This window comes from Girardinichthys multiradiatus, chromosome 9 (assembly GCF_021462225.1).
Source record: "Girardinichthys multiradiatus isolate DD_20200921_A chromosome 9, DD_fGirMul_XY1, whole genome shotgun sequence".
NCBI lineage: Eukaryota > Metazoa > Chordata > Actinopteri > Cyprinodontiformes > Goodeidae > Girardinichthys > Girardinichthys multiradiatus.
In genome coordinates, this window is record NC_061802.1 from 4,088,410 (window position 1) to 4,112,128 (window position 23,719).

A 23,719-nucleotide genomic window follows, 5' to 3' on the forward strand; every position below is an offset into this window, starting at 1 on the left:
TATATTTTGTTTTTCCTTTTCCTTAGACATGCATTTTCATCAAGAAATGTATATATTTTGTTTTTTCCTTTTTCTTAGACATGCATTTTCATCAAGAAATGTATATATTTTGTTTTTCCTTTTCCTTAGACATGCGTTTTCATCAAGAAATGTATATATTTTGTTTTTCCTTTTCCTTAGACATGCATTTTCATCAAGAAATGTATATATTTTGTTTTTCCTTTTCCTTACACATGCGTTTTCATCAAGAAATGTATATATTTTGTTTTTCCTTTTTCTTAGACATGCATTTTCATCAAGAAATGTATATATTTTGTTTTTCCTTTTCCTTAGACATGCGTTTTCATCAAGAAATGTATATATTTTGTTTTTCCTTTTCCTTAGACATGCGTTTTCATCAAGAAATGTATATATTTTGTTTTTCCTTTTCCTTAGACATGCATTTTCATCAAGAAATGTATATATTTTGTTTTTCCTTTTTCTTAGACATGCATTTTCATCAAGAAATGTATATATTTTGTTTTTCCTTTTCCTTAGACATGCATTTTCATCAAGAAATGTATATATTTTCTCAGGATCGGTCCTCCATAAAAACCCACATAGCTTAGACAAGTCCAAACGTAGCAGGCTTTTACTAAACTAAATACTGAGCTTTTGTAACACTGTTTGTAAAATGTGGAATTTTTATTCTATTTGCGAAAGTCCAACCCGGAGCAGTTTTTTGGCATGTTGGGACACAGTTGACCGCTTAGTATCAATTACAAGTTGTGGGAAATCAATATTATCTGCACTTTCTTGCCGAACCTACATCAGAATCAGAATCAGAATCAGCTTTATTGCCAAGTTCGTACATACAAACAAGGAATTTGACTCCGGTACACTTTGCTCTTTTGTTTTGTTTTTGCATTACAGAATATACATATTTACAATGTACAATATACACATATATAATAAAAAGGTGCATTTGCAACATCTGTATGCTGTTGTTTTGTACTCTATTGAATGTTCAACAGAGAAACAGCCTGGGGGAAGAAACTGTCTCTGTAGCAACTGGTTTTAGTGAACAGTGCTCTGTAGCGGCGGCCTGAAGGTAAAACTCTAAACAGTTTATGTGCAGGGTGTGTGGGGTCTGCAGCGATTTTAGCAGAATGCAGCAGATGAGAAGCAGACTGTAAAAAAAAATACTTTACTTAATCGGTTGTCAATGCGACAACGAAACGTCCTGTGGCACACGGCTCCTTTTCGTACCTGAAGAAGTCGGCTCCCTAACCGAGTCGGCACGAAAAGCCAGCTCGGTCGCCATCAGCACAACGCTAACTCCCACAGTGCAACGGGGTAATGTATTAACATGGCGTCAGTGGTCGCTGTTTGGATCAGGGCCGTGGGACTGGAACACCATCATGTAAAACAGAACTATGGATCCAACTAAACAATAATCCCAGATCAGCTTTAGAGCTCAGAGTAAGTTTATTCGTGATGTTGAAGGTCTTCCCGATTCTTAGGTGACCTGATGCTGGGTGTTATTTACGACCCGGACATAACAGTTAGCTTCGGTTAGCTGTTAGCTAACTCGGCTACGCAAAGAGTCTCTAAGGAGTCGGTTTAATCCGTTCTAGATGAGCAGGAAACCTTTTCTGTTTTTAATGTCTCCTTTTAGGTGTGTTTGTTGCTCTTGTGGACCAGACATTATCTGTGACCACAACCAGCGCTTCCTGCTTCCCCCCGTCTCCAACGAACTGCTTCTTAGTTTCAGTCCTAAACACCGAGATGAACCCAGATGGTGTTAAAACTGCTACCTAGCACCACACCGATGCTTTACTCCATCCGCGTAGATGACGTCTGTTTCAGTCAGCCATCAACGGTCGCTGCTTTCGTTTTCGTTTCCATGGAAATCAGTTTTGTTTAGGCTGTTTTAACACATGAAACTACTAATGTCTTCAACATCTCTTACAGACAGAAAGACGTTTTGGAGGTGGAAGCTTATCCTGAACTTCTGAACCACCTCTGTTTGTAATTTTTTGTCAAACTTTCTAGAGAAACTGCTCAGTGCAGATACGTCATCACTGAAGGCTGTGGTTTTCATCGCTCAGTTGCATCACTGGGGACTAATTTCCTGTTTTCTTTAAGTTCTGACCCACCACTTCCAGTTTTCTCACCTCATCTAATTAGAGTGAACTCGGTTCTCCTGTCAATAATTTCAAAGGGCCACAATTCTTAAATCTCTGCGCTACTGATACTCTATATTGTGTAAAGTTATGGGTCCCACCACCAAATCAACGAATCCAGGTGTCCCAGTCACTTCCATGGCTGCAGGTGTACAGAGAAACTAGACCGGCCTTCAGAGTCCTGACCTCAACCTCCCTGAACACCTTTGGGAGGCATAAGAGTGGAGGCTGCGGTTCGGGTTTACTCTTCTAACTCTGAACACACTCCTAAACCTTGAGGAAGACGTTTACAGAGTAGTTCAAGTTGCTTTTGCAACTAATTGGACCTTATAGATTAATAATTGATGTCATCAAAGTTCATGTACATGTAAAAGTAGAAATACGTTTGGCAATATACTGACTGTGTATGTTAACTTGGTTTTCACCTGCAACATCTCAGGTCCACTAGAAGTGGTCGTTACTTTGTTCACATCAGGAGAAGCTGCCTTTTATATAGCAGTGGTGATGAAATAAAATGCACTTCCTATTGATCTGAAAGAGAAGTCTAAATATTAAAAAATGGATCAAAAGTAAAACTCTGAAGTATCTGGTTAGGTTTTTATATGCATGTGTTGACATTTATATTTTTATATAAAACAAAACTTTGTGACTTTTACGCCTGCAGCTTCAGTTGTTTTTATTTTTAGTGCTGCTGTGTGTTGCTCTATAAATACATTTTCACCTGGTTTGGCTTTATTATTTTTTACTGCTTAAAACATTGACCAGAAACGTAAAAGTGTTGCAGGTTTCTTGTTGAAGTCAGAAGTTTTGAAAGTAATAGTAACTGAATGGATCACATTACGATTTGGCCCCTTTATACATCACAGCACATGTCTGTTAACGCTCGCTGATTTATACTACACTGAAAACAAACTGATGATGTTTTTATTGATGGAAAAAAATGTGTTAAATGACAAGGTAAAAAAATCAGATCCTTCGGTTTTTGGACCAATCGATCAGTGATTAGAGGCAAAGAAAACTTTCAGATTCTGAACAACTAAAGTAATTTATGTCAATTTACGCACCGTCCTGCAATGTAAAAACCTTTGTGACCAATTTGTTTTGAAATTTGAGTTGTGGGGAAGAAAATTTACTGGCCTGTGTTTTATCAAGTCCCCAGAGACCCCAAAGCACCCAGTCATCCACCCAGTCACACACTGTCCGTGGTAAGCTAGCAGTGTAGCTACAGCTGCCCTGGGGCAGACTGACAGAAGCCAGGCTGCCATACAGTCGGCTCCACCGGGTCCTCTGACCACCATCAGCAGGCAAGGAGGGTGAAGTGTCTTGCCTAAGGACACAATGACTGAGACAGACAGGGCGGGGGTTTGAACCGGCAACCCACCAGTTACAGGACAAACTCCTACCACCGGAGCCCTCATCATTTTCAAAACACACAACATGCTTAAGCATTGTGTGACATTATGGATTTCAAGTAAAGAAGTAAAAAAAAGTAACTTTTTCTCAACTACCAATAAAGGAATGTAAAAAACACATCAAGTTCACATATGGTAATAGTTTAATTGCTCTTTATTCTTTAAGGCCATTTACTGCTTGATTGATGAAATGAAATCTTGGATTTGCCAATTTTCTGCATCATTCAATGACCAATCAGAGCTTGTTCTCTTTGGTGCAGTTGCTTCGGTGTAGTAATGTCACAGTCTGGTTTGAGTAAACTGGATTCCAGCTCACTTTGGTCCAACATGCTGTCCAGGTCACATCAGAAACCGATGCAACGATCCGACCGATACCCAAGACGATACCAATATCCCTTTTTATTGTTTTGTTTTTTAGGTCCGACTTGTTGATTCCATGTCAACTAATTTCAGTATTTGTTTGTGACTATGACACATAAAAAATGTGCTGCAGCGTCTTAGATAAAGGTAGTAGTTTTGAATCCAACAGAAAATAAAGGAATTATCCCCATTTATGCATCAAAGGGTGGGAACTCTTTATGTTGTTGCATTTCATGAATTAAATTTGAACTGCTGCTCAATAGAAATGGTCAGATTATCATTTCCTTTGATTTATTTGTTCATCTCTGGTTTTAAGTAGGAATGCACAGATATGAAAATTTGGCCCAATATTGATATCTGATATATAAACTTCCCTACCATTTTGATACTGAATAAACAACCACATAGCTGACATTGCTTCTGTTTCATGGCTGTGCCCTCCCCCATAAAAAAAAATACGTACTCAATCATCAGTTGTTAATATCGACCCAGTTTTATTTATGGCTCCTATGCCGGTATGTTAATGAAAGACGAACATCGACAGATACCATCAAGATGGATGAATTTAATAAAAAATAAAGAAAATATTGTGCATCCCTAGAATTAAAAGTAAAGTAAAAGGGACAAAGCAGAAAAAACACCCCATCAGTTTGCATAGTAATTGCATTTTTTATGTTCTGTACTTTTATTCATATATAATTGTTGATGTAAATTTATATTGTCCTAAATTATCTTAGTTTGAACCTGAAACATTGAGAACAAGACTCAGAGACAAATCAAAATCACCTCTGTGGTGTGTCGTTATCTAGCCTTTAGGTGGCCTGCCTGGTGTTGGGGACGGGTGGGTCAACAGCCGCAGGACCCGAGGGATGGACGACTCTGTAAGTTCAGTGAAAGCGGTCAAACCGTCTCAGTCCAGAGGAGCGAAGGCTTCGTGCAGCCAGAAGCCAAACAAAGAGGGCTTCAAGTCTACGCCGCGCAGCAAAGAAAACCTCACCGCTGCCAAAGATGAGCGGAACGCAGGCAGCCTGGTGGGCCGCGGGCCAGGCAGCACTTTTCCAGACAACTCCCAGGACAAGAAGAGAGGACGGCCCTCCAGGCTGACTGGAAGAACAAGTTCAGGGGAGAGGGGCAAAGGGAAGGTGGGGAACTCTCAACCTCAGCATCCTGAGTCCAAAACGCCTCATCCTGCAGGCGGCAGCAGCTCGTCAGCAAACAGAGAGACAAACACTCCTGTTTTACCTGCTACACCTGAAAGGGCCCTCACAGAGCAAGCTGAAATCTCCCCAGGGGCCCCAGCAAGAGAAAAGTCCCATGGTGGGTTACACAGTTTCATTGCTGATAGTCAAACTCTCCTGATTAAATGTGATCTCAATATACTTTTGGATCTTTGCAGCGGTGAAAGCTGCAGCTCTGATGCATCCATCTGCTGAAGAGGGGGAGGAGGTGAGGCTGGCTGAGGAGGAAGGACTTACAGAGCAGCAGCTGGGCCTGCGACAGGTCGAGGAGCGCCTCCTCAGAGACCACATCCACCGGCTGGTCAAAGTAAGACCCAGGAGTGACCTCATCTGTGCTCTAGCCAGCCATGTCTTATCCTTTATCTTACTCATTATTTCGAATACATGTCGGGGAATAAACAAAGCTGTCCATCTTCCAGGTTTAAGAGGTCGTGTTTCAGGACAAAATGGAAATGATCTGATCTTTGCTGTTCTAAAAACCTTTTTAAGTCCTTGTACCACGAGGCAGCAGATCCACCCGACCAATAATATTAAACAAACAGGATACAAATGCATTTAAAAGATGCGTCAGCTGTTCTTTTTGGTTTACTTATGCCAGGATCTCTAGATAACAATTGTTTTGTAGATGTACAACATACGAATTAGTTCTTCAGCCTAGAAAAGTTTGTCTTCTGCTAACTGTGCATCCCAAGTAAATACCCTGATCCCCAACATAAACCACCTGCCTTTCCCTTCCTTTTCCCCAGCCGTCCCCTGAGTACCCAAACTATCAATACTTATGCAAAGTCTGCTCTGTGCACATTGAGAACGTCCATGGGGCTTACAAACACATCAAGGAGAAGCGGCACAAGAAGAACATGATGGTTTGTATCAGTTTTTTTAAGCTGTGAAAAGTATGGGTCATTTATTTGATATCTGACACCTTCTGGTGGGGCTGACTCCAGGAGAAGCAGGAGGAGACGGAGCTTCGGGCCCTGCCGGCACCCTCTGCTGTCCAGCTGAAGGCGGTGGATTCAGCCGTCCTGGAAACTGCCAGCCAGCAGGGGATCTCTGAGGAGGACTTTGAAGAACGGAAGGCTGTTGTGATGAGGATGGAGGAGATCATAAAGAAGCACCTGTCAGGTTAGACTCTGCAGCGTCTACACCCTGATGCTAACATCTTCATCTAATGTTTCCGTTAGGAGATTGAAATCTGACCTTTGCTTCTCCAGCTTGTTCTCTCCGTCTCTACGGTTCGTGTCTCACACGGTTCGCTTTCAAGACGAGCGATATCAACATTGATGTCACCTATCCCTCCACAGTCAGTCTGCCTCTGCTTTTACACATGTTTGGTGTTTTTGTTCAACATGAGCAAGTCAGACATCTCAGTCTCTACTTTCTCTGTTCAGATGACGCAACCCGAAGTCCTTATCCAGGTGCTGGAAATCCTCAAAAACCAACGTAAGTTTGGATTTGTTCCTTTCCTTCTTTTTTGAAACTCATATAAAGACTTGCTTTTTAATCCTGGTTTGATCCATGCTATTTAACTTAACTAAAGTGTTTTCCTCTTAGCTGAATATTCAGAAGTTGAGTCGGACTTTCATGCCAAAGTTCCTGCTGTGTTTTGCCGGGATCGAAGCAGGTCAGTACTGCCGTCTGGCTGTAAATCTGTATTTGACCTTGAGGTTTTTCCTGCAACCTAATTTTTCTAAGACACACCATGAACTGACTGCTGAGAGTTTGATTGAGGTGTTTTAGAGACCTGCAGGTCAGTTAGTGTCCACCTCCTAGAAATCTACCTTCCTCTGATTTCTCTGTTCTTTGTCTTTGTCTCTGTTCTTTGCTCAGTGGCCTGATTTGTAAAGTGAGTGCAGGAAATGATGTCGCATGTCTCACCACCAATCATTTGGCTGCCCTGGCTAAACTGGAGCCCAGACTGGTTCCTCTGGTCCTGGCCTTCCGCTACTGGGCTAGGGTAAGGCTCAGAAACTGCTCAGCTGGATATGATCACAGTTCACAGCAAATAAAGGTGGAATGATCCCTTCGGATTCAGGGAGGAGCTTCTGTCTTGTAGAGGATGTTGTGTATCTTGTTCATGATGGAAGGATGGAGCAGGAGATGAATAGACGCACCAGGACCTCATCTGCATTAATTTGGAGGTTTTCCTGGTATAACTGCAGTCCAGCTCTCAGCAGATGGATGCATCGAAGCTGCAGCTTTCACCGCTGCAAAGATCCAAAAGTATATTGAGATCACATTTAATCAGGAGAGTTTGACTATCAGCAGTGAAACTGGTCCCACCATGGGACTTTTCTCTTTCTGGGGAGCTTTTAGCTTGCTCTGTGAGGGCCTTTTCAGGTGCAGCAGGTTCTGTCTTCAAACTGGCTGAAATGAGCTTCTTCTAGTAAGGTGTCCTGGCTCTGCCTTATAGATGAGGTGAAGAAGTAAATGTATTTCTTTCTTTCTTTCTGTCTGTCTTTCTTCCTCTCTTTCTTTCTTTCTTTCTTTCTTTCTGTCTTTCTTCCTCTCTTTCTTTCTTTCTTTCTTTCTTCCTGTCTTTCTTCCTGTCTTTCTTCCTGTTGTTTCTAAGCTACTTGTGAACATCACACCATAAACCAGGAAGTTCATTTAAGTTGCATCAGCGATATCTGATCACTTCAGTCCTTCCTTGTCATAGATTACAGGAAATTCTGATAAATCAACGACTGCTTCAGTGAACATCTCTGAGGCGGGAACAGATTCACTTTGTCGGTACCAAAGGTCCAGCTGCAGGCGGCTTCAGTAAACCGGTACCTTGACAGAATGATGGGGTATTGTGGAAGATAAACTTGAAGCCACAGAGACTTCATTGATCAGAAATCTTTACTGATGAACTTCAACATTTTTTTCTTCGGTTATATTATTTTAACCAAAACTCTGGTGAGGTGCTGTGTTGTGTAGCAAAAATGGACCAAGAACACATGGGCCTGCAAATAAAACCTTGTAAACAAGTCACTAAATGATGCACTCAGTGTTCACTCGATACAATCAATTTAAAATCAGACGATGAAAGAAAGACTAAATGTGAACTTTTCAACAGGGGCCTAAAAAGAAATACTTTTGTTGTTTTTTTTGCATACAGCTGTGTCACATTGACTGCCAGGCCGAAGGCGGCATCCCATCATACTCCTTTGCCCTCATGGTCATCTTCTTCCTGCAGCAGAGGAAGGAGCCCGTCCTCCCCGTCTACCTGGGATCCTGGGTGAGTGCATCTGTTCACCTATTAAAAGCAGTTTCCTCAGCAGTTTGGTACATTGTAAAAATGTGCATTAGCTGTAAATCTAAAGCTTTGCCAGAAACCTTTAGATAAAAACACATCAGAGGTCTGGGAAAACCCCTCACTTCCTTCTTACAACTAATAAAGATCTAATAATTGATTAAATTGTTGAGGAAATCTCATTTTTTGAGCTCTCTTTTGCAAACACAGAATTAATAAGTAAGAACTGTTTGACGCTGCTGGAAATAAATGCATTTTGCGAATATATTAATTATTTAAATTCTTGAGTTTAACAAATAAATTATGAAAAATGTTTGCTCTTAAACGTCATCTGTCTAACTTTCAAAACAACAGTTTTCCTTTTTAACAGCTGAATGCAGGAAACCTGCAGAGGGAAGGTTGATTTTTCAGGCAGGCCAAACTGGTTTCCCCACTAACGCATTTAATTTGTCTCTTTCAGGTCGAAGGCTTCGACGTGAAGCGAGTAGACGAGTATCATCTCACTGGAATTTTTCTGGACATGTTTGTCAAGTGGGAGCACCGACCCCCGAGCTCCACGGAGGGCCGAGGGGAGAACCGGAACGAGGCCAAAGCAGAAGGAGGATCAAAACCAGAGCAGAAAAAATCTGATGATGCTCACCATGCAGAGGGCCTGGTGAGTTAGTGAAGCACCCATCAACTCGCATTCACATGCAGGTAAAAGACGGGGAAGTCTGCCTCAGTCTGCAGGATTTCTGGTTAGTTGGCACAGGTAGGTAGTTAGTTAGTGGGAGAGGGAACCCGACCTGACCCGACCTCAGTCAAACATGTCCAAACTTTCTGAGGTGGATCTGGATGCAGCCGGGTAGTTTGAGCTGATAACCGACCCAAAGGCAAAGGTGTGTTGCCGACAGCCAATGAAAGAGAGGCTGGGAAAACGGCACCAGCTACAAGCCGACTTTTTATTTTTTTTTCTTGAAAGCTTTATGTGTCCTGTTCATAACTTTTATGGACAGGATTTCTAGACGCAGCCAAGGACCAGAGGGGGTCTGGTTTTGGGGACCAGAGGATTTCGTCTCTTCTTTTTGCAGATGACGTGGTCCTGCTGGCGCCCTCTAGCCAAGACCTACAGCATGCGCTGTGGTGGTTCGCAGCCGAGTGTGAAGCGGCTGGGATGAGGATCAGCTCCTCCAAGTCCGAGGCCATGGTACTCGACCGGAAAAGGGTGGCTTGTCCTCTTCAGGTTGGAGGGGAGTTCCTGCCTCAAGTGGAGGAGTTTAAGTATCTCGGGGTCTTGTTCACGAGTGAGGGAAGAATGGAGCGGGAGATCGACGGACGGATCGGTGCGGCTGCCGCAGTAATGGGGGCGCTGTGCCGGTCCGTTGTGGTGAAGAGAGAGCTGAGCTGAAAAGCGAAGCTCTTGATTTACCGGTCGGTCTACGTTCCTACCCTCACCTATGGCCATGAACTTTGGGTCATGACCGAAAGAACGAGATCCCGGATACAAGCGGCTGAAATGAGCTTCCTCCGTAGGGTGGCCGGGCACTCCCTTAGAGATAGGGTGAGGATCTCGGCCATCCAGGAGGAGCTCGGAGTAGAGCCGCTGCTCCTCCACTTCGAGAGGAGCCAGTTGAGGTGGCTCGGGCATCTATACCGGATGCCTCCTGGACGCCTTCCTCAGGAGGTGTTCCAGGCACGTCCCACCGGGAGGAGGCCCAGGGGACGGCCCAGGACACGCTGGAGGGACTATGTCTCTTGGCTGGCCTGGGAACGCCTTGGGCTCCCCCTGGAGGAACTGGAGGAGGTGTCTGGAGAGAGGGACGTCTGGGCGTCTCTGTTGAGTCTGCTGCCCCCGCGACCCGGTCCTGGATAAGCGGAAGACGACGAGACGATACAAGACTTTATTTGTGACAACATTATAAACATACACGCAAAACAGCAGCAGCTATAATACATAAACAAATTATAATCTTAGTGAGAAAAATATAGGATATATTTTCAGTACATAATGAAGACCCTTGCTGGAATAAACCAAACCGTTCTCATGGTGAACATGAAGGTAATGGGGCTTAACTGAATAATTAGACATTTCTCAATAAAATATTTAACAGACAGATTAAATTTAGTGGACGGAAAGATAACCTGTCCAAACTGTGAGAAAATCTTCGGTTAGCGCCACCTACTGGTATTTTACTAAACTGTTGTCCTCCTGTGATCTGTGATCCATCAGCAGGTCCAGATGAATCAGTAATCTGAGGCTTATTCTTACACAGATAAGGGTCGGTTAGTTTCTGGAGCAAACATCTGTGTGTTAACACAAATGACCTTGGAGGAGAAACTGTTGCTGTTTACCAATCTGGGAAGCATCATTAGATTATTTCAAAATTATTTTAAGTTGTTTTTTCTACATTTGAAAATATAATTAATATAAGTGTAGAATATTTAAGACAGCTGCTGATCTGCCCAGAGGTGGATGTCCCAGGAAATTCACCCCAGGGTCAGAAAAATGCTTCTTAGGCCACAGGCGTCAGTTAGCATGTTAAATGTTAATGTTTATGACAGGGCAGTTGGAGAAAGGACTGAACACATATGGCTTGTTTGGAGAGGTTGAAGGAGAAAGCCCCTGCTTTTAAAAGCAATATGGCAGCCCGACTTCGGTTTGCTGGATCTGAATGAAACACAAGACTTCTTGAATAATGTCCTTTTGGACAAACAAGACCCAGTGTGACAGCACAACCACCTTACACCAGCTGTCGAGCACGGTGGTGGAAGGATGATGATATGGGCTTGTATGGCAGCCACAGAACCTGGCACCTTATCATCTCTGAAATGACCGTGAACTCCTCTGTATTACAAAGTTTTCCTCATGTAAAATGTGAGACCATCTGTACGGCAAGGTGCTGCAATGGCCTAGTCAAAGTCCAGACCTCAACCTGATTTAAACGCTAGGTGGTAGGGGCTTAACAGAGCAGTGCAGGAACAAATGTCAGCACGCCTGAGTGAACTGAAGCAATGTTCATAGAACAGCGAGTCCTTCAAGACGACGGGCGATAGCTCTGAGTTATTGTTGCTGATGGTGGTGCTACTGGCTGAGGGATGCTTGGTGACCTGGTGATTCCCTGCTGTGTTCTTGTGAATAAAACCTCCACTTAGAAGCTGAACTTTCATTTTACCATGATTATCGTATTTTACTCAGGTCTGTGTCTCTGGTTCAGGCTGACTCCAGCTACTTTCTCTCATAGAGCCGTTTAACCCTGGATGTTGGAAAAGGACTGTCGCTGGGCCAGTTATGGTTGGAGCTTTTACGTTTCTACACTCTGGAGTTTGCTCTGGAGGAGTACATCATCAGCATCCGCCTGAAGGAGCTCCTCTCCAGGGACGCGAAGAACTGGCCCCGTCGCAGGCTCGCTATTGAAGGTAAGGAAGAACTAAGTCGCAGAACCCCTCATAGTGGTCGGGAAGAGTCTCAGGAATTCACGTTTCATCTTTTTCCAGATCCATTTGCCTCGAAGAGAAATGTTGCACGAAGCTTGAACAGCCAGATGGTATTCGAGTACATCCAGGAGCGCTTCCGGACCACCTACAAATACTTCGCTTGTCCTCAGAAGAGAGGTGCAGGCGGGGGACATCAGAGGAAGAAGACGACAGGGGGACAAGGTGTGAAACTGGACGAGGCTGAGGGGAACAGAGACGGGGACAACAAGACAGGTGAAACAAGTCAGAGGGGGGTTCTGGTGTCAAAGGAGGACGGCGAATTTGACAGCGATGATGATGATGGTTCAGATCTGTCTGGGAGATCCGGTGAGAAGAGCTTAGATGCTGGAATAATGGATATAGTCCTGAATGATGGAGGCAAGCCTTCATCTTCCCCCAACGGGCTGCTGGACAGTGAGGAGGAAGAGCAGGAAGAAGAGGACAGGAATAGGCCTGCTGCATCGGATGACCTGCACTATGTGTTCGATAAGATGATTTTCACTGGTGGGAAGGTAAATGCCACACTTCACTGGTTCAGAATAAGCAGCGTTTCATGTTTGTCTGTGTGATCCAGTAAAGGGATGGAATTTGTTTTTCCAGCCTCCGACTGTCGTGTGCAGCATCTGCAAGCGGGACGGCCACCTGAAAGACGAGTGTCCTGAAGACTTTAAGAAAATCGAGCTGAAACCTCTGCCTCCCATGAACGACCGCTTCAGGAACATTCTGGACGGGCTCTGCAGATTCTGCTATTGTGCGTACAACGCTGCATTTATCCCTCTTCATATCTATACTTCCTTTCTTTCATCCGACGCCAAACTTCTTTCGCTTAAAATGATTCCCTTTTCAAATAGTGCATGGACTTCAGGAGGATGTGTAGATTTGAGGCGTTTGCTGTTTTGCTCCGTGTGACTGAGTCTGTTTGTTGCAGATGAACTCTCACCTTCACATATTGAGCAGCAGAAGAGGGAGCAGATTCTGGCTGGTCTGGAGAGGTTCATAAGGAAGGAGTACAATGGTGAGTGTTTTACAACCATGAACAAAAATCTCACCTTATGCTTCATGACGTGAGAGAGGACACATGCATTTATTGGGAACATCTGGAGAGTGTTTTTCTATGCATGTAAACATCTAGCCAAGTTACACACATCTACGCTAACTTGTATTTACTACTGCAGGTCCTTCAAAGTGCATCCACCTGTAACTGCGTCTATTTAAGGCTAACGCGACTTCAGCAAATTAGAATATCGTCAAAAGTTCTTTTTTTTTTTAAATGAAACTCCTATAGATTCATTACATATAGAATAAGATATCTCAGCCTTAATTTCTTGTAATTTTGGTGATTATGACAGAATGAAAACCCAAAATTCAGCACCTCAGAAAATAGAATATTACAGATTCATAAAACATTATATTTGAAACAGAAATGTCAGGCTTCTGAAAAGTATGTTCATTTCTATCCACTCAGTACTTGGTTGGGGCTCCTTTTAATTACAGCATCAATGCTGTGTGGCAGGGTGGTGATCAGCCTGTGGTTCTGCTGAGGTGTAATGGAAGCCCAGATTGCTTTGATAGCAGCATTCAGGTCATCTAAAACCTCCTGATAGGTTGGCTGCATTGACTGTGGACTTCATAGAAGCCAGTGGACCAGAACCAGCAGATGACATGGCTCCCAAACGTGAATTCTACGCTTCTCCACTTTTCCTCCAGACTATGGGACCTTTATTTCCGAATTAAATGCAAACTTTACTTTAATCTGAAAAGGACTTTGGACCACTGAAGAACAGTCCAGTTCTTTTTCTCCTTAGTCCAGGTGAGGTGCTTGTTGGCCATCTGTAGGATCCATCTGCTCCTAGTGGCTCTTGATGTACCGACTCCAGCCTCAGTTCACACCTTGTGAAACTCTCTCAAATTCTTGACCAGATTTTGCTTGACAATCCTCTCAAGGCTGCAGTTATCCCTGTTGCTGGTGCGCCTTTTTCCTCCAAATGTTTTCCTTCCACTCATTTTTCTCTGAATATGTTCGGATCCAGCAGTCTGTGAACAACCAACTTCTTCAGTAATGACCTTTTGTGGCTTCTCCTCCTTGCGGAGGGTGTCCATGACTGTCTACTGGACATCAGTCCAGTCCACAGTCTTCTCCATGATTGTGTCTCCTACTGACCCAGACTGAGACCATTTAGACGCTCAGGAAACCTTTGCAGATGTTTTTAGTTAATTAGCTGATTAGCAGGTGACACCAGGAGTTCACAATATTCTAATTTTCTGAGACACTGAATGGTCAGAATTACAGGAACTAAAGGCTTGAAATATTTCAGTCTGTGTAATAAATCTATACAACATATGAGTTTGACTTTCTGAAATGAGTGACACAAAATATTGAGCTATTTTCAATATTCTAATGTATTTAGATGTACCTGTAGACTGATGCAGCAGCATTATTATCTCTAGCAGATTTTGAATCAGGTTCTTCTGTTTTGGTGGTGAAATGATCCTGACCCGGTCAGCAAATCAGAATCCACCCATGACCCAGTAGCAGATTGACTCGTTTTTTTTACTGGGACTTCTGGAGCCTGAGAACATCACAGAAGATCTGAGGCCTTAGAAATGTGTCGACCCAGATCAGAGTCTGAACCTGGTCAGAGTTTCTCCCTAAACTTTGGACATATTTCTTCTTCCAACAAATCCAATTAGAAACGTCCTGGCTGCAACGTGACAAACACTGCTTGTAACCTTCTCTTCATTAATCTAGTCTTACAGCTGATCATTGTACATTTAGGTGCAAATAAGACTCATCTTTTCTGATCCGTTTATTCTGCAGATAAAGCCCAGCTCTGCTTATTTGGCTCTTCCAAGAATGGTTTTGGTTTCCGCGACAGTGACCTCGACATCTGCATGACTCTGGAGGGTCATGAGACCGCGGAGGTGGGTAGACTGCGCTCAGAACAAACGTTTCATTAAACCAGCCAATCACGCGTCATAATCTAGTTTGAATTTTAATTTCTCTGCAGAAGCTGAACTGTAAGGAGATCATCGAAGGTCTCGCAAAGGTGCTAAAGAAGCATGCAGGTGAGTTGAGCTGATTGCCCCGTTGGCGCTTCCTAAATTTTGGAAATTTGTGACAAGAACCACTGATGTTCTCCCAAATTTCACTTCACCTTCAGGTCTGAGGAACATCCTGCCTATCACCACAGCTAAAGTGCCTATTGTGAAATTTGAACACAGACAAAGCGGTCTGGAAGCAGATATCAGCCTTTATAACACATTGGTTAGTGAGGGATGCATCATCTGCATTAATCTTACAGCATTATACCTTCTACCAAGTTTCCAGTTGGAATTAATTTGGAGCAATCATCCCTTTAGGCTCAACACAACACCAGAATGCTGGCGACGTATGCAGCTTTGGATCCTCGGGTCCAGTTCCTGGGATACACAATGAAGGTCTTCGCAAAGGTGTGTCAAACTTTAATAGTTTACTAAAAACAGATAAAACACAATTTCATTGTGTGGAAATACTAAAACGCTCAAATATCCGTAAGAAAATACTTGGTAATGCTGGAATCTGACTGAAATCAACTCATTTTTATTTTTATTCCAAGAAAAAAAACCATCATGTCATGATCCGTGATCTGTGTTTTCCTTATTAATGTCGGCCTCTAAATTCTGGTGAATAGTTTTCCACTGTTCTTTGCAGACTTGGTTGAGTTCATTTTAAATTGGCTGGTTTCTGTTAATGGAGCCAGCTTTTTAGTAGAGACGCTCCAGTCCAGGATTTTTGGATTCCAACCAGATCCTGATTTTTGAATTTAGACCTTTGCAGATACCGGGTATTGGGTTCAGAAACTTTTACTTCTGCCTTTTACTTAAATACTTGCTCATGTTTTTGTTACTTCTTATTTAAGTCACAGAGCAAAGAACAAATAAGAGCGACGGCTTCTAACTTTTACAACTAGCACAGTTGGCATCATTAGCATTGCTACCTGTAGCAGCGGAACAATATTCCTGTCTTGTGTCAGTCTTCCAAAAGGCGGCCAACATTTGCAGATCATTTGTGCTCCCTGGTCCGGCTTGAAGGTCTTGATTTTGGTCAGAACCTACTCAGTCCGGGGCGAACTAAAACTGATTCCCTGTGGACAGCCACAGCCTTGCTTCTGGACATTTGCAGTTGTTCAGAGATTTGTCTTAACTTGTGTAAATCCAGATGTCTTCTAATGTGCCGCAGTTACTGGAAACTAACCTGTCTGTCTTCACAGCGCTGCGACATTGGAGATGCCTCCAGAGGAAGCCTGTCGTCCTACGCCTACATCCTGATGGTGCTTTACTTCCTGCAGCAGAGACAGCCGCCAGTTATTCCCGTCCTGCAGGAGGTACCCTCCTCTGATTAGTGCCTGAAACATGAAGTGTTGTGTTCCTTTGAGTTTAAACAAGATATTTTCCAGATTTTTGATGGTAAGACAGTCCCTCAGCGGATGGTAGACGGCTGGAACGCGTTCTTTTTTGATGACATCGACAAGCTGGTGAGGTTAAGGAACAGCAGGCTGACGATTCTTCTCTGGCGTACGGTTTCAGGCTTCAGATTTGTGATGTTTGTTTCTTCTGCTTGCGCAGCGTCAGCGCCTCTCCGACCACCAGCCCAACACAGAGTCGATAGGGGAGTTGTGGCTCGGGCTGCTTCGGTTTTACACGGAAGAATTTGACTTCAAGGAGCACGTCATCAGCATCCGTCAGCAGAAACGTCTCACCACGTTCGAGAAGCAGTGGACTAGTAAATGCATCGCTATCGAAGGTGCTCGAGCAGCTCTGATTCAGCAGCATCTCCTGCCTAAATGTCTGCTCACAAATGTATTAATCAAGTTTTCTCTTCTCAGATCCCTTTGATTTGAATCATAATCTTGGTGCTGGAGTATCCCGTAAAAGTAAGTCTTAAGGGCTCATTTATATGTTTGGGTATTTCATGAAATAATGTACATGCTGAGCAACAAAAGCCACTCAGAAAAAACACTTTACCGCCTTTTTTAATCATTACTGTCTGAATTAAGACATTAAATCTGCAGTTCATCAATGGCAACCTTAAATCATCTGAGATGTTTTGGAGGTAGGTCCTGGAAAGTAAAAATGCACCAAACAGCCACCAGCCTGTCCCTGTTAAAGCAGCACAGATACATTCCAAGTTTGGTGTGTAAAAACCAAAGATTTAGCACATCGAAGGAAATTAACCTTTTAATCTTCATCAAAAATCCAGTTTTAAGGGCGTTTCAGGGAAAAAACGGAAATAAAATGTGTTTAGTTTGTAGACACATTTTAGGAATAAAATTGCAGTAACCCCCACAGTTCTTAATGTTTCAAATATGTTTTCACAGATTTCTAGCAGCAAATTATCCTTTTTTGCCTCAATATATAGCACATAATATACATGTATTACTCTATTTGTATTATATATTATACCAACATTATTACAATAAAGGTAAGGCAAGTTTATTTATAGAGCATCATCCATATTCAAAATGATCCATAGTGCTTTACAGAAAAATTTTAACTCATTGAAAAACAACAATAATTGAATTGAACTATGTTAAAACTTGGGTATTGCATATAAAAAGAAACAAAATTAAAATTTAATTTAAGATTTTACCTTTGCTAGAAAGCTGCTTTAAACAACAGTGATTTCAGTCTTGATTTTAAAGGAGCCAACAGTTTCTTCAGTTGAACAAAATGCGGCCTTCCATTGTTTAGTTTTTCAGTAAACAGAACTTAGATAACCTGAGAGGTTGGGTCAGAACTGACAGGTACCTCGGGTCTGAGAACAGTTGGTGCTTTGTGGGCTGAGATTTTTAAAAGCAGTCCTTTCAGATCCAAAAATCAGTTGAGTCATGCAACATTTTACATTAGCTGCAGCTGCCAGATTGTTGTTTTTACAGAGAACAGTAAAACACTGTTACATTATTCTTTTCTTTGTCCTTGACATAAATTCCTTATATCTGACATTATTTTTAAGGTTGCAATAGGCTGATTTATTTAATAATAGACTTTTTGGTTGAGTCCATAATTACACCTAGGTATTTTTTAGGCCTCATTGAGTTTAGCTGAGTGCTTGATCCTCTAACCTTACGTGTTTGGGACTGAAAACAATGACAACAATAAATCAATCAGGTCCAACCACTCATTGATATTAATTAGTCTTAGTTACTGGTTCTGTGGTGACACAGAAATCCAAAATATCTTTAGCATTGGTTTGGCAGGATATATTTTAATGTAGTCACCCAATTTGATGTAGAATAAAAGTGGCCTGAGAACGGAGCCCTGAGGAACCTCACATCTGGTTTTTGTTTGGTCAACTTAATTTCCAAATGACATAAAATGGTTTGATTTGAACCAGAACCTGAGGTCCAATTCAACACCGATGACAGGTTTATCAGATATATTCTGATAAACCTATTAATATTGTAGTTCTGTGCAGATGTGTAACAAAAATTGTGGGAAAGTACATTTAGCATCTTCAGCTTTTGCTCTCAAGCAGCATGAGGATAGACAAAAACCAAAAGCTGGAGTCACAGGACAACTTTTTTTTACAAATCATTGCATGCTGGTTGATCACACATAAGATTTGACCGCTGCCCTATTCTACCCTTATTTTTCCTCCTTCAGTGACCAACTTCATCATGAAGGCCTTCATTAACGGACGCAAGCTGTTTGGAACGCCCTTTTTTCCCATCCCCGGTACTGAAGTGGTACGTCCTTCATGACACGGTTTTTCTCAAATAACATGATGACATTTGCTGACCTCCCGCTGTTTTAAATGTGCATGCCTTACTTTTGGTTTCTGCAGGAATACTTTTTTGACTCGAAGGTGTTGACAGACGGCGAGCTGGCGCCCAACGACCGGTGCTGCAGGATCTGTGGGAAGATCGGGCATTACATGAAGGACTGTCCAAAGAGACGCAGGTTGTCCCCTCTTCTTTTAGTTCCTTTGTCAACAGTGGGATAGAACAGCATTTTATCTCATATCAAACTGCAGCCGCAATATAACAAAAAATTCAGTTAATCAAATTATGCATGAAAGATAAAACCTCGTTCTCGAAGTCGTCGTCCTCCACTTTATCCCAGACCAGGTCGCAGGGGCAGCAGACCCAGTAGAGACACCCAGACTTCCTTCTCCGCAGACACCTTCTCCAGCTCCTCCGAGGGAGAGCTCGTGCATGCTGTAGGTCTTGGGTAGAGGGGGCCAGCAGGACTACGTCATCTGCAAAAATGAGAGACGAAATCCACTGGTCCCCAAACAAGACCGCTTCCAGTCCTTGGCTGCCCTAGAAATCCTGTCCATAAAAGTTATGAACAGAACCGGTGACAACGGGCAGCCCTGCTGGAGTCCAAACACCTGCTTCGCTTGTACAAAGAACTGATGGCCCCTGATCCAGGAGTACACTTTTATTTGTTGTTAAGTTACCACACCTGTCGGCGCCCTCAGGTGAAAAAGGACCTAAACAAACCGCAGGCATTTATTTGTGCTTTTTGTCCCCGTTTTTGCTGCAGGGTCAAGAAGAAGGAAAACGAGAAGGATGAGGACACCAAAGAGGAAGATCGGGAACCAAAGGACAGACGTTGTTTCCAGTGTGGGGACATGGGTCACGTACGAAGAGACTGTCCTGAGAACCGCCACCTCAAACAGAGGAACGCCGGGGCCCCGAGTAAGCAGAGAACTTCATTTTTATTTTAATATGACAACATTTATTATTTTCTCTTTAGTATGTTACAGTACAGTGCATCCCTACCAGCGGCTCTTGTCTAAATGGATACCAGTTTCGAAGTGTACTGGTTCTCTCCACATCCACATAATGGTTAATTGGAGTCCGTTAATTCACCACATCCATGTCACATCGATGTGTTCTGATCTGTTTCAACAGTGACATTAAAAACTGACTCTGATTATATTGTCGCGTCTATCAGTTGGACTGGAAATGAGTAAAGAGCTTGTATTGCTTCTTCTGGCTTAGTTCCTCACATGGTGCGAAGTATGGCGAACTCCCAATCCATCCCGATCCCTCAGGCTGCTGCCGACTCTCCTGGAAGGACCAGACAACCTTCTGAATGTGTGAGTTCATTAGTTACACCCCAAACAGTCAGTTTTCCTGTAAAGAAAAGGAGAAACTGTAGATTTTGTCAGTCCTTGGATGTTTGCTGATTAATTTAAGTTTTTCACCACCTGATATGTTGCTATAATTAGTAATGTTCGTTATCTGGTCAGCACAGCGTCTCATCTTACAACTCGTCTGATGTCTGACCTTTGTTTTCTGTCTTCCTGGCAACAGTCGGACAGTCGACAGACTCCGCCCTACTCCCCACAGCCCACCGCTGTCCCACAGTGCTCCCCCCTCTCCTCCGGCTCCCCTCAGACCGCCCACGGTAAAACCGGTTGTGTTGGTCCGCAGAAGCCGCTCGCCCACACCCAAGTCCCGCTGCCTCTCTTCAGCTTTCCCACCTCCCATCCGGGCCAGTTTCATCCCGCGACGCTCACTGCACTGGGGCTTCTTCCCTCCCACCAATCTAAGGGGCAGCCTCACCACCCTGTCCACATCCCCTCCACCGCCTGGCCCATCCATGGCCCTGTCCTCACTTCGCCCTCCGCCGCCGTCCCCTCCCCGCCCGGGCTGAAGTTCGCCCTGCGCTCTGTGTCGGGGAACAGGAGCCCCACAGGAACGGGGGGCAGCTCCAGCTCCATGAACCTGAACGACCCAAGCATCATCTTCGCCCAGCCGGCGGGGAGACAAATAGGCGTGGGGGGGCCGGGACGGGACGGGCTCTGGCACAACCACATGGCCCAGCCTGGGTCACTGATGGGCAACGGCACGGTGGTGAAGTCAGGTATTCACTGGGGGATGTTTGGTGGCACGGTCTGTCTGTCTCCATGTTTCTCTACCTTTAAAGAACACCTTCATGCTAATTCTACACCTACTTTCCTGAGACTCAGCTCACAGAAAAGTCCTGGTTTGTCTTTTTAGACTTTGTTCAGTCAGAAAACAATCAGTTTGAGACTGAAATCATACGACAGCAAGCTGGCTTCTTTTTCCAGGCGTTTGTTGCAGACAAGTTAAGTCGCCCTGAAGTGACTGACGGATGAGACGTGTCTGAAATATTCCTGCATATTTATGACGCCTTGCTCACCACAAGCTCTTAGGGAGAAGGAGAGGAAGGAAAAATGAGTGCCGGTTATTGGACCAACAGATTTTAGTCTGTTTAATGGGCCTTGCAGAAGTATTTACACCCCTTGAATTTATTTTTGTTACAGCTATAAACTTTAATGCATTTCATTCAGATTTTAGGTGCTTGACGGACTCAAAGTAGTGAATAATTGTGAGTTGGAAGGAAACAAATACATGCTTTTCAAATGTCTTTACAAATAGAAATCTTAGTTGTGGCTTGCATTTGTTTTCAGCTCCCCTGAGTCAATCAATACTTTGTAGAACCACATTTGGCTGCGATTACAGCAGCAACTCTTCTGGGGTCTGTCTTTATCAGCTTTGTTTATCTAGAGGCTGAAATGTTTGCTCATTCTTCTTTACAAAAAACAGCCTCAGGCTCAGTCTTGTCACAGATTCTCAGTTGGATTTAGGTTTGGACTTTGACTGGGCCATTCTGACACATGAACATGCTTTGATCTAAACCATTGTCTGTTGTTGTTCTGCTATGGTGAACCTCCACCCAAGTCTTGAGTGTTCTGCAGCCTCTAACAGGTTTTCTTCCAGGTTTGCCCTGGATTTAGCTCCATCCATCCATCTTCCCATCAACTCTGACCCGCGCCTCCATCCCTGCTGAAGGAAGCATCCCCACTGCATGATGCTGCCCCTCCTTTCTTTCACTGTACGGATGTTTTGTTCATGGTGTACGTTTTCTACCACACATGGAGTTCAGTTTTGGTCTCAGTTGACAAACTTCTAATGACTTTCTTTCAGCAGTGGTTCTTTTCTTGTCACTCTTTCATAAGACCACATTGGTGGAGTGCACTGCTAATAGTTGTCCTGTCAGTAGGTGTCCCACCTGAGCTGTTGATCTTTGCAGCTCCCCAAAAGAAATGCATTGAACCTTGTGGTTGTATCGTGACAAAATGAGAAACATTTTGAGGGACATTAAAACTTTTGCTATGTTCTGTCTGTAAGACACATTCAAATTTGAGCAAGTTAATGAATCACGCTCACAAACATTCCAGCTTTTGCATTTTTCAGTTAAAATTGATTTTAGCTTATTTTGTTTTTTAATAGCTTTGTAATTTTTATTTAAATAATATTTAGTGGCCTTTATTCAGACAAGAAATGGGCAGAGAGAGGATTGGGGAAGACATGCAGCAAAGGTCCTGAGGTTAGGATTCAAACCCCAGACATCCACATCGAGGACTTACAGCCTCCGTATCCGGTTGGGCCCACTGTACCACCAAAGCACCGGTTCTTTTGCATGCATGTAATACTTTATCATTGTTTGAGTTTTAGACTTCATCAACTGAAGTCAGTTTGCTGGCTGTCTGTGGCTAACACCGGACCTGAGAGATGCGTCATCCTTCTCTGGATCATCGACTGACAAAGTTTTCACCTCATAGCTCTTCTTTTCAAATGGTGGTAACTTTAGTTGAATCTAAGAAAATACCAAAGAAACTTGAACTTTGTGGCAGGCTGTCTGTAGCGCTGGTTCCTCCTTGAGTTTAGGAACCTTTTTATGCCCTAGTGATTCAACAGTTGAGGTTGTGGATTAAAACTAAGTGGAAAAGAGCAGTTCAGATACCCAGAAAAACTGTTGATCAAGAAGATAAGAAAGACAGATGCTTGGAGGGAGAATATAAGGAAAGATTGATGAGAAGAGACAAGCCAGCAGAGGAAAAAAAAAACAGGCAGCCAAATTTCTTTATTTTTCTACTTTTGTTTTTCTTCACAGAACCTGGCCACCAAGTCCAGTTTGAAGGTGGGAGCCAAAGCTCGCGATTATGGGAGCACAACAAACCCCCCCAGTACACCCTCTCTCCATCGTGGCCCTACAGGATGCCCCAGAACTTCATCCAGCAGGGCAATGGAGACTTCCAAGCTGGAAAAACCTTCATGGGCCCAGGTCAGACCAGAGGAACAGGTTTCAGATCACTGATGGGGGAAAAGCATGTACTGTCGTACTGATTCTGCCGCTTTTTGTTTTCTCATTTAAAAGGTTCTGTGGTGCATCCAAATCCGAACTTCCCACTGGTTCCTCATGTTCGGCATCCAGTCAACCTGAATTTTATCCAGCAGAAGAAATAATCCCATTTTAATTTGATCTCTGGCCAATAATAGAACATATTCATGTACTCTTTGAATCAATTGATCATATGGACAATTTTAAGAAGATGACAAAATGAATTTTATCATTTTTGTACAGTTTATACGTTTTAATTTTTGGGTCTCATTGCATTGATTTGTGATACAAATGTCAAATATTTTAATACCCCCATTTTTGAGGGGGTCCAAAAAAAAGTGTTTTTATTTTATGTGTAAAGTAAGGAGGAAAAATTGTAAACCTTTATTTTTATTAGCTGTATTCATACTTCGCTTGCTGAAAGATGAAGGCTTTGAGTAGATGTTTGTTTCTAAAACACCCTAACGTGTCAGTATGTAGTTCCAAAAGCAAGAAAAAAGGGGAAAAAAAGGAAAACATGAAGAAAAAACTCCAAAAAAATAAAGAAAAAAGCAAACAGATCTGGTGTGGCTCGTTATTGATTACCAGAAAAGGTAATTATGCTGAAATACTTTCACAAAAACAGACCAGGAACTTTATTGGACAACAGGTCAGGATCTGAAAACTGAAACAGAAATGCAGACTTGGAGGATGAAGAGGTGTCTTCTGCTCACC

The 23,719-nt window shown here is 43.1% G+C and overlaps 1 protein-coding gene across 2 annotated transcripts; it reads left to right on the forward strand.

The window, feature by feature from the left end:
* Nucleotides 1–1,090: 1,090 nt before the first annotated feature.
* Nucleotides 1,091–23,565, forward strand: tut4 (terminal uridylyl transferase 4). Of its 2 annotated transcripts, XM_047375138.1 has the most exons (31): nt 1,091–1,461; nt 4,747–5,254; nt 5,334–5,482; nt 5,922–6,038; nt 6,120–6,297; nt 6,387–6,475; nt 6,564–6,615; nt 6,727–6,796; nt 7,003–7,129; nt 8,276–8,395; nt 8,871–9,065; nt 11,632–11,806; nt 11,885–12,097; nt 12,173–12,375; nt 12,464–12,614; nt 12,792–12,878; nt 14,682–14,785; nt 14,872–14,929; nt 15,025–15,128; nt 15,224–15,313; nt 16,114–16,227; nt 16,300–16,377; nt 16,469–16,646; nt 16,729–16,776; nt 18,506–18,588; nt 18,687–18,802; nt 19,391–19,545; nt 19,852–19,949; nt 20,167–20,719; nt 22,778–22,948; nt 23,042–23,565. In XM_047375138.1, the coding sequence occupies exons 2-31, from the start codon at nt 4,807–4,809 to the stop codon at nt 23,128–23,130; spliced, it is 4,413 nt and encodes a 1,470-aa protein (XP_047231094.1). In that variant the 5' UTR covers nt 1,091–1,461; nt 4,747–4,806; the 3' UTR covers nt 23,131–23,565. The 2 variants fall into 2 exon arrangements, with proteins under 2 accessions (XP_047231094.1, XP_047231093.1); XM_047375137.1 differs by having other exon boundaries at nt 1,092–1,461; nt 11,885–12,375.
* Nucleotides 23,566–23,719: the final 154 nt, after the last annotated feature.

Bases quoted from the DNA above. Each gene is read 5' to 3' on its own strand.
- tut4 (XM_047375137.1), top strand. From the start codon at position 4,807: ATGGACGACTCTGTAAGTTCAGTGAAAGCGGTCAAACCGTCTCAGTCC. The intron at 15,314-16,113 runs GTGTGTCAAACT...CTGTCTTCACAG, and splicing joins CAATGAAGGTCTTCGCAAAG to CGCTGCGACATTGGAGATGC. The intron at 16,647-16,728 runs GTGCTCGAGCAG...TTCTCTTCTCAG, and splicing joins TAAATGCATCGCTATCGAAG to ATCCCTTTGATTTGAATCAT.